Here is a 10,475-nt window from a genome sequence, read left to right on the forward strand (position 1 = left end):
AGTGATTCCAGCCGATGCCGATACCAGCCGATAGCGATAGGGTTTAAGCAATCGGCTATATGTCCAATGTAGATAATGATATAAAGGCAATCGGCTGTTGATGATGTAACAAAATAGCAATATAATCCAGTGTAAACCAATTGGCAGATAATGATATGATAAATAAGCATCGATCCGAAGGTTAAAGCATACATCGGCTGGTGGTCCAATGTCATAAAATCCACAAGATTAGATCAAACAGTGAAACCTTTGTTGTCATCGGCTAGATCCAACTTATATGTATATGCAATCCTTATAAGCCGATGCAACGTCCAGATAACTTATCGGCTAGCACCCCGATAAAACATTAGCATGAACCTATCGGCTTAACAAGACTTATATTATCAACAACAATCTAGTAGGTTGAACCTAACCGATGCAGCACGAGATTGTATATGATAATCTAATACTCGATGAGCTGATAGACCTGTCTAATGTGATGGATATAACAAATCTATTTAGAACAGTATTATGATTGTAGAGATATATCGGCTAAGACAGGAGATCAGACCTAACCGAGACAGTCCCAACTAAACCGATGCGTCTCTAAACACAATGCAATTAGATATAGAATTGAGATATCAGGTAGGCAAATATATCAACCAAACTAGAGCGATCCAAGAGATCGAATCGATGCAGCCTTGAACAACACCAATGTAGCCGATAGATTCACCAGGGCCGGCGGAACGTAGGACTTACCCCTTCGTCGGAGATCGAAAGCCGATGCAGCCCCGCGTCAGGTACCAAATTCCGCCGGTTGATAAGTAAAAACTTCAGAAGTGAGGGTGGCGATGTGCCGAGAGTATTATTGATCGAGATTGATAGATTACATAGACCCCGGGTGTACATATTTATACCCATGGGTTGATACAAGTCCTTGTCAGACAAGAAAGAAACTTTCCTAAAGATAAAAGGAAAACATAAAGTCCTTATCGGACACTAAACACACTTTCCTAAAGATAAAAGGAAACTAATAAACTATTCCTAATTAATAGATAAACTGCCATGTCACATCCTTCTTGAACTCGGACTCTTCCAGATAAGATTCCTTTGATTGATCCGACTCCACCAAGTACATGACAGCGTGGCGACTTGACTCTTATCGGCTGATTCTAGAACTTTGAAGCCGATACTGACTCTAAGCCGATGGTGACTTTGGGCTTACCAAATTTCACTGTTAACACCCCCCCTCTATGCGACATAAAGGTCCTTTTAGGTTTTACATCCAGCAAGTATACTACGTACATTAAAGAAAAAAGAAGAACTGAAGTTTCTAAGAATGGGCTGCATTGCATCATCAATTCTGACATCATCACCTGTTAGCGATATGCCCTAGAGGCAATCATAGAGATGATTGTATCACATACTATGTTTACATATTTATCCGACTTTGTTTCTTAAAATAAATAACTCATTATTGGTTAATGAATATGTGATTCTTTCATGAGACTCTTTATGTTGTGTGTTGCTATTTCTAAAGGATCCCTGATCAAATATCATATGTGGAACAAATATGTTTATATGATCAGCACATGTATTAATTGATGATCATGTCTCATGGATCATAGTATAGAGATACCAGATTAATAATGTGGACACATGTTAGTGAACATGTTGTTGGATGGACCCAACATGAGACACTGCAAGAGCCATATGTGTTGTATCATCAGTGATCTCATTTAGTGTTGGTGTTGAATCCTTAGACATGAGATTATCATGGTTCCCAACATGTGTAGTAGCTTACTTAGGGACTGCTAAACGCTACTCTGTAATTGGGTAGTTATAAAAGTAGTTTTCGGGTATGCTATGAAACATGTAGTGGGATATGAATAATCAAGATGGGATTTGCTCCTTCTATGGAGAGATATCTCTGGGCCCCTTGATGTTGTAGATTATGGAAGTGCATGGCCATGGCAAAGGTGATTGAGGAGTCAATCACAAGTTATATAATCTATCAACAGGTTCGAGTGAATGATTGAGCTATTAGAGGATGGCACATATCTAGCCTTGAGCTTAATCGATATCGTGAGGCAAAGGGGTTCATACAAGTATACACTAGAGGTTCAGCCGATATGATCTTTATGTATGCCCGGTGGGTCAATACGTTCTGCTAGGGGCCGCTGTTGACGCGTAGACCGAAAAGGAGTTTTCGGGTTACAGCCGAGTATATATGAACCTACAGGGTCGCACGCTTAATGGGCCGGAATAAGGGGATTGGATAGAGATCCAATATGAGCTTAATTCGGATAGGGATTCGAATAGGAGTCCTACGGGCCTTGGAGGCCCGAGTGATGGATCCTATATATTCGTGAGGGGTGTGACTGGCGGAGGCATTGCATCACGTGAGAAACCCTAGCCGTCACTTCCCTCCCCGAACAAAACCCTAGCCGCGCGCGGGTGCTAGCACATCTGCGCGTGGCGTTCCGTCCCTGTACATGTGGATATCGGTAGAGGCGCCGCTGGTTTGCGGTGCTGATCGGCGTGGGAGTACGGCGAGGAGAACGCACGAGGAGGAGAAGGTCGAGCCAGTGCGATCGACTACTTCCTCTACATCGACGCGCGCTACTTCGTGAGAGTTCCTTCGACTTCTCAGCGTCTTCTTCCGCTGCACAGCGCGTCGAGTGGTAACGATCTATGATCTAATACTTGCATGGTTCCTTGTTTACGCGATAGAAAATTTTGATTTATGCTATCGTAACCTATGCGTATCCCAACATCACCCACGTAATCATGTATTACTAACTGGAGTTACAGTTAAAGTAGCATCATTATTTCGTAAATTTGTCCCTGTAATGTTAGCCTAAGTGGATTGACACCTCCCTCCCCTCTCCTAGCTATGTAAAATGTAAGCTAAAAAGATTAATTGCAGAATGGAATGTAGATTGATGCATAGTCGTTGGAAAAAAAATTATTCCCCAAGAGGATACAAACTTGCAATTGCAATTTGCAAACCAACATCCCATTTTGAATTACTGTAAAAAAAAATCCCTTATATTACTATAATGTGGCTGTAAGATCTGCAGCCGCAGCCGCATATCAGCCTTCCGAACGGCCTTATTTCTGAGAACATCCATGTTTTCTTTTGCATTTGTTACGTCTAGAGTTTCGTGTAACAGCTAGAGTAGGTAACTTCACAAATATCATCTCTTAATCTCTTTAATTTTGTGTTCTTTCAGAATCAGGATAGGCTGTGTCAGGAACCAAACGAAAGGCAGTGCCAGCAGTCAGAGGCCAAACCATTCTAACACCCAGTTAGCCCCTTTCATGGGTTAGAAAGTTGTGGCAGCAGGTGATGCCAACATGAACCTGTGACATGGACAGTGCACCTGCCTAGTGACACCGTTGACGGACCACAAGTTTCCACTAACAAATGTTCTACCGAAAAACCAGATTAAAAGTAAAAATGATAGTGATTGAAGTAAATAGGCAGCTACCGTTTCTAGAAAAATATAAACGTTTATAGGTTTGTAGTAGAGATTAAGATTAAAGAGAAAAGACTTTCATGTCCCAGATGGGTTGGAGGTAAGATGAAATACAGATTGAAGGGGAGTAATTGATGGAACAAAAATAATACTCTGAATGGTGTTATAAGTCCTTATATTTTGAAACAGAGAAAGTAGTATGAAAATAAAAATGTTGGATTTCAGTAATCTTTTGCCGGATGATCAGACATCATCAATACACCTATCGGATAGCACATGCCTTGACTAACAATTTGACCAGCCTGTCATTTGGAAGTTTCAAATGTCACCATTTTCCAGTGACTAATATGTGGTTGAGGAAGCTTATAAAAGTAGCAACGAAAATGGCTGGTGAGACCTTGACACAAATTTAGGGCAGTCTCGCTAGCTGCAATGGATGAACGAAATGACGATATTATTTTCTGGCAATTCTTGATGGGTAGAACTTTTGGAGGAATATTATCAGAATGATGAGAAAAATAGGGAAAAAAATCCATAAGCCCCTCTACTCTTTCCATACTCTAAATCTTAAGGTGAATGTTCCATCCAACTACAATGACATCTGCACTTCAGTTACCTTGGCTTCAAGCCTCCATATCGCGGTAAAAGTGAAGAAATAGAGTTAAGGAATTAACAGTATTACATCCATTTTAAAAGTATTAACTAAATTCTATATCTATTCATCATGAAACAATCGATTAAACATGATTCAATAACAAATAAATAGGATGCAATAACAAATGAAAATGGTAGTATCTCTTCGGTACACTGCAATAAACATTACCTGTCCACTGCTATTATTATAGCTCCATAAGCCTTCTACTCGCCTGAACAGGGTTTTATACACATCTGGCTACCAAATTCACATTTTCTGTGGTACATGTACAAGAAAATAAACTTTAAATAATACAGTAACTTGTGCATACACCAGAGTCATGTCCTTATTTTTCATCATAACAACGTACACAGTTTCAAAGAATTAAGGAAATACAAATTTAAAAGTTACCTTCAGAAGTCAAAGGATCTTCATATGCCCTGACTTTACCCAAACATCAGACTATGCATCTGAAGTATCGTTCTCATAGGACATTCTATTCATCCAAATTATGACACATGTACGCTCCATATTTTGAAAAATACGTAGCCTGGAAGGAAAAGCTTTCTTATGTCCAAAACTGAGTACATTGGACCATCTAAAAAGGATATCCAAGGCCTTAAACCATCCAAGTGACATGTATTTGTTGGCATGTGCAATTTGTACAATTGCACTAGCAGTCCTGTACCAGTGTTGTTAATCATGACAACAACTCCTGGGATTTTTCCAATGACAAGAGTATAAAGCATCGCCATTGTCTTGGCCACCAAAGCAAAACCTTCATGTTCATCGCTATTACTCTTATCGCCAAACAGTCCCACGAATCAAGCATCACAATAAATTTCATAGCACTGAAGAGTGGAAACTTCTAGAGTGTGGAGATGAGCCTCTGCGATGGATTACTTCCTCCGCTGCTAATTGTGCTAACTATGATCCCTGTGATACAAGCTTCAAACAGAACTACAAGCCTTCCATCTGCTGCCACACTTGCAGGTTGCCAAAGAAGCTGCGGTAATCTGACCATCGACTATCCCTTTGGAATTGGATCATCCCATTGCTTTAGGCAGCCCGACTTCGAGCTCATCTGCAACAATACCACACAACCACCAAGGCTGTTATTCAAGAATGGCACCACTGAGATCATTGATTCTCCCAGCACTGGTAAGATATACAACCAACTATAAATCGGATTTCAATTTGAATTCATGCTACCAGTTGAGCTGTGGGGATTTTAGGTTGAAATTTTAATATTCAACTAAAAATATTAAGTTGAATGGTGATATTTTGGACCAAATAGGGGGGGCAGGGCGCTGCCTTTGTTGGCAGAGAGCCAGCGAGGGCAAGAAATAACAAATCCCATACTTTTCTAGGTATAAAAAGCAGTTAAGATATAAACTCCTTCATGTAAGAGTTTAGATTATTTGCTGGGGAATTACCTTCTAGTTATGGAGGCCGTTATTAGAGGTTTTGTTTTAGACTAGTGAAAATGAAATCGAACAACCACTCTAAACTAAAAGCTGTCCTTTTGGTTTACCTATTGTCCCCTTTTAGTTATGTCTAACAGCACTCATCAATTATTAATATATGTAACTTCCTCTCCGTTGTTTTTATTTTTGTCTCCCAGCATATTTGGACGTTGTGTTTTCCAATTCCATCTCCATGAAATCCAATGTCAGTGTGTACAACATGTCATGGGATGCTCCTGGGAAATCTTTCACCCTGCTATATGCTGAACTAAACATCACCGGCTGCGATTTCGATATATACCAGGTGCTCGATCAAAGTGGAAATGTTCCTGCCAAGCTTTGCAATGTTTCATGCCCGAACAGGGGAATCACAGAGGACATTGCTAGGCAGGATTGCAATGGCACTGGATGCTGCTCCATCGATGTTTTGATTCGTGCTCAGACCTTCCAGCTTATGTTTATCCGCCATGGCAAAGGGGCGGTCGAACTTGATGCACAATCCAACCAAAGCTCCCTGTGGAACACAATCAATGTAACAACAGTCTATGCCGACATTTCATGGAGAATCCTGGACCAACCGACGTGTGCCAGCACCTTCGATAACAGGACCAACTATGCCTGTATTAGCGAGCACAGCAAATGCACGGATGGCTATTTCCCGCAGGCTCATGGTTACATTTGCTCATGTGACGGTGGGTATCAAGGCAATCCATATATACTGGATGGCTGCTTGCGTGACAGAGGTAATTCAATATGCTTCAAAAACTACACAACAGTTCTGGACATGATTTTGTTTATTTTAATAAAAAAGAGGTGACGGGGAGATTTTTCTGTAATTTAGAAAACGTTTTTTTATCAGACTCAAGTATGCAACCATAAAATTACTCAAATTAAAAGCAAATACAAACCATCACCTATTCCGAGAACAATAAGCTAGGGCTATTCCCTAAGCTAAATATCTTCCTATGCCAAGAGCTAGAATTACATATTGAATTGAACGTCTAATATTTTAGGCATCTTACCACGCATGACAGATTCTAACTAGTGTCTCGGCCCTATGAAATTATTGCTATAAGTCCGTAACACACAAGATATAAGCAGCACCATCTTGGGAATTAGGGTAATAATAGAACCAGAGAGCATACACCGTGGATAGTTTCCATTAGAAAAAGTAAACCCATGAAACTATTCCAGCAATTTACAGAGCAGCATCAGAGCCATCCATACCCTGATGCTCAAGAGAGATATGCACTAGTGATCGTATCAGTTGGGAGAATTGGGATTAGTCTTATATAGGAATTTCTGATACATCAACTAAGAAAATGAAAACAATGGATTAAACTGTAGAGACCTCATGGATGATCCAAGATTTTTACCAATCGAAACAAGATGTAGGGTGCGGATTAAACCCTTTCTTAAAGCAAGGATGAAAAACCCAAGAACATTTATATGCACGTATACAACCTAGCATGCATACGGTGGTAGGTTTTCAGAAAGAATAACTTTTCCCGTGGGATGTTATAAACTATCTATACAATAGTTACTCTTGAATCACTTAAATCTTTTAAAATAGGATATAATCCGATCCAACAAAAGGAGAACTGCACCAGAAAATGTGGGACCATCAATATCCCATATCCATTTGGCCTAGAAGAAGGCTGTTCTGCAAGGAAACTATTTCAGCTGAACTGCACAGACATGTTATCATTCAGCCTCCAACTGAATGATAATTACCATGTGAAGTATATAAAAGTCAATGAAGGGCTTGTGGGCATCGAAGACACCTCATATTTTAAGGACATGTATCGGATGCATGTAACGAAGGAGCCTGAACTTTATATTGGGTCTGGGCAATCGGCCTCAGTGCAATGGGCCGTTGCCAATCTTACTTGCCAAGAGGCATGGCAAAACAAATCTGGGTATGCTTGTGTCAGCATCAATAGCACATGCTTGCCTGTGGACTCAACAGACAGTTATATTGGTTATCGGTGCCAGTGTATGCCTGGATTTGAAGGAAATCCATATGTCCAAGATGGCTGTCAAGGTTATCATCTCTGTCTCTGTCTTTCTCTCTCACAAACAGAGGAATTTTAGGCTTTTCCAATTTGTACAGGATTGCAACGTAATGAAAGAAAACATACACTCTCTATTCCCACATACATTATTGATAGCCAAACGAAAAACTGTAGTATCGCCTGAAAGTGTTGATACTAGCTAGCCACTAGCACAGACATAGACAAAAGTAACACTGATTTATTTATGTTTTTTGTTGTAAATTTCTCTCATATGATCATTCTAAATGATGATGCAGACATTGATGAATGCAAGATAGCAGCGAACTGTACAGAAGTATGCCATAATACTATAGGAAGTTATCACTGCTTACCCTGCCCAGATCAAACACAATATGATACTACAACAAAGCAGTGCAACCCGGCAAAAAGACAAAATCTTATATTAGGTTCGTCCTCACATTTTTTATCTTGAAATGAACATAAACAGCATAGAACATGCTAATCTGAGCTAACAAGCATACTTACTACAGGTATTGTCATTGGGCTTAGCTGTGGCTTTGGCATTCTACTTGCCAGCGTAATTACATTTGCTTTCATTCATAGATGGAAAAACAACATACAAAAGCAACTAAGAAGGAAGCATTTCCGAAAAAACCAAGGACTTCTCCTTGAACAGCTAATATCTTCAGATGAAAATGCAAGTGATAACACAAAGATATTCTCTTTAGATGAGCTAGAGAAGGCAACAAACAACTTCGATCCTACACGTATCCTTGGTCATGGAGGGCATGGCATGGTGTACAAAGGCATTCTATCTGACCAACGTGTGGTTGCAATAAAAAGGTCTAAGCACATTGAGGAAGGTGAGATCAGTCAATTCATTAATGAGGTAGCAATTCTGTCTCAAATAAATCATCGAAATATAGTGAAATTATTTGGATGTTGTCTTGAAACTGAGGTCCCATTATTGGTATATGACTTTATTCCCAATGGTTCATTATTTGGTATTCTCCATTCTGGTTCAAACAATGGTTTCTCCTTGTCATGGGATGACTGTCTAAGAATTGCAGTGGAAGCTGTAGGAGCTCTCTATTATCTCCATTCGGCAGCTTCAGTATCAGTGTTCCATCGTGATGTGAAATCCTCTAATATACTTCTAGACGCAAACTACACTGCTAAAGTATCAGACTTTGGTGCTTCGAGATTGGTTCCCATTGACCAAACTCATGTCGTCACAAATGTACAAGGTACATTTGGTTACTTAGATCCAGAGTATTACCATACTGGGCAGCTGAATGAGAAGAGTGATGTATACAGTTTTGGTGTGGTACTTGTGGAACTGCTACTTAGAAGAGAGCCTATTTTTACAAGGGTGTCAGGATCAAAGCAGAATTTGTCCAATTACTTTCTCTGGGAGCTGAAGGTGAAGCCGATCACGGAGATTGTTGCTGCTCAAGTTCGTGAGAAAGCTACCGACGAAGAGATAGAGAGTGTCGCTTCTCTTGCACAGATGTGCTTGAGGCTCCGAAGTGAAGATAGACCTACTATGAAGCAAGTTGAAATGAATTTACAGTTCTTGCGAACAAAAAGGTGGAACTCGTCCCTTGATGCTCCAGACAAAGCTGAAGAGATGCAGCCTTTGCTATGTACAAGATCTGAAGCTAGTTGTGCATCATTGGCGATTAACTTGGGTGACAATTATAACCCTGAGTCTCAAAGTAGCCACAAATGCTATAGCTTGGAGCAAGAGTTTAGTTCATCAGTTGGGTTGCCACGGTAAGTTGCTCAGAGCCATGCTATAATATGAAATTCAATTGAGTTGTGGTGGAAAATGAGTTCATCAATTGAGTTTTCAGTTCTAGACAGGTCTGAAATGTATCAACTCCTCAATGTGGTCTACCATTTTATTAATTATTATCCAAAATAATGTACAATTCCTTTTATATCTCTTAGCTATCAAGTATCATGTATGCTAGAGCACTTGTTTATAAACAACGGGATTAGTCTGATGTGCCATTTTGAGAGTTTAGGGACCTAGATGACATACCCCTACAAGTTTAAGGACCGCTCATACACAGTACACTTTACTCAAAAAAGAACATTTCCCCACCAAGAACGGATTGGGGAATCGAAGATGGAACAGTTACACAATACCTATTCACTCCCATCACGATGGAGATGGAAGGGTGAGCGAGCAGCCGAGAGAGCATATTGGATCAAGGCAGGGGCATCCGCCTACCGGATTCGGAGAGGAAAGAACTGCGAAGGAAGAGGCCAGCGAGGAATTATCAGAAGTGGAGGATTAAATGGAGGAATGTTCAGAAGGGAGGGTAATGTTCAGAAGATTCGGAGTTTTAGAGAACTGAAGTTAACCAAGGAAGAAGAAAATGATACAGCGATGAGTAAAGGAGATCTGAAGGAGGAGATGAAGCCACATGTTCAAGTTAAGTGAAGGATCCGTTGACTATAACAGAATGGGGACCGCTAGGCGTTGTCATTTTGTTCTGTTCTTGTCGTTGATGTTACTTTTTACCGTTGTAATTGCCAGCTCATGGCAAGGGATGTAAGATATTTAAGATGGCTTATGCCGATTGAATGAGATAAGAGAAACCTCAATTATTATCTTCTTAGGCGTATTAACTTAGAACCCTAGGAAATTGTCTTGCGGTGACCACAAAATTCCCAAAACTAAAATCAGGTTCTCTGAATTCCATTTTAGGTTTTCAGGGATCTGACAGAGGTATCAGAGCGTGAACGATTCGTTGGCTCTTGGATCTTTCCAGTGAGGGTTGGTGGAAGAAGGCAGTGAAATCCTCTGTAAAATCCCCAAGCTTGGAGAGATTCAATGCGGAGGTGAGAGGGTTCTTCAGATCGTAAGAGCAAGGGTTGGGCGCCACCT

The 10,475-nt window shown here is 40.4% G+C and overlaps 1 protein-coding gene across 1 annotated transcript; it reads left to right on the forward strand.

The window, feature by feature from the left end:
- The first annotated feature begins 4,874 nt into the window (after positions 1-4,874).
- LOC127772238 (wall-associated receptor kinase 1-like) lies at positions 4,875-10,184 on the forward strand. The gene is made up of 6 exons (XM_052298249.1): positions 4,875-5,256; positions 5,720-6,304; positions 7,135-7,605; positions 7,873-8,022; positions 8,107-9,352; positions 9,607-10,184. Exons 1-6 carry the CDS (start codon positions 4,977-4,979, stop codon positions 9,635-9,637), a joined length of 2,763 nt encoding a protein of 920 aa, XP_052154209.1. The 5' UTR covers positions 4,875-4,976; the 3' UTR covers positions 9,638-10,184.
- Positions 10,185-10,475: the final 291 nt, after the last annotated feature.

The sequence above is a fragment of the Oryza glaberrima genome, chromosome 4 (genome assembly GCF_000147395.1).
Source record: "Oryza glaberrima chromosome 4, OglaRS2, whole genome shotgun sequence".
NCBI lineage: Eukaryota > Viridiplantae > Streptophyta > Magnoliopsida > Poales > Poaceae > Oryza > Oryza glaberrima.

Bases quoted from the DNA above. Each gene is read 5' to 3' on its own strand.
- LOC127772238 (XM_052298249.1), top strand. From the start codon at position 4,977: ATGAGCCTCTGCGATGGATTACTTCCTCCGCTGCTAATTGTGCTAACT. The intron at 8,023-8,106 runs GTTCGTCCTCAC...TACTTACTACAG, and splicing joins AAGACAAAATCTTATATTAG to GTATTGTCATTGGGCTTAGC. The intron at 9,353-9,606 runs GTAAGTTGCTCA...TTGAGAGTTTAG, and splicing joins TCATCAGTTGGGTTGCCACG to GGACCTAGATGACATACCCC.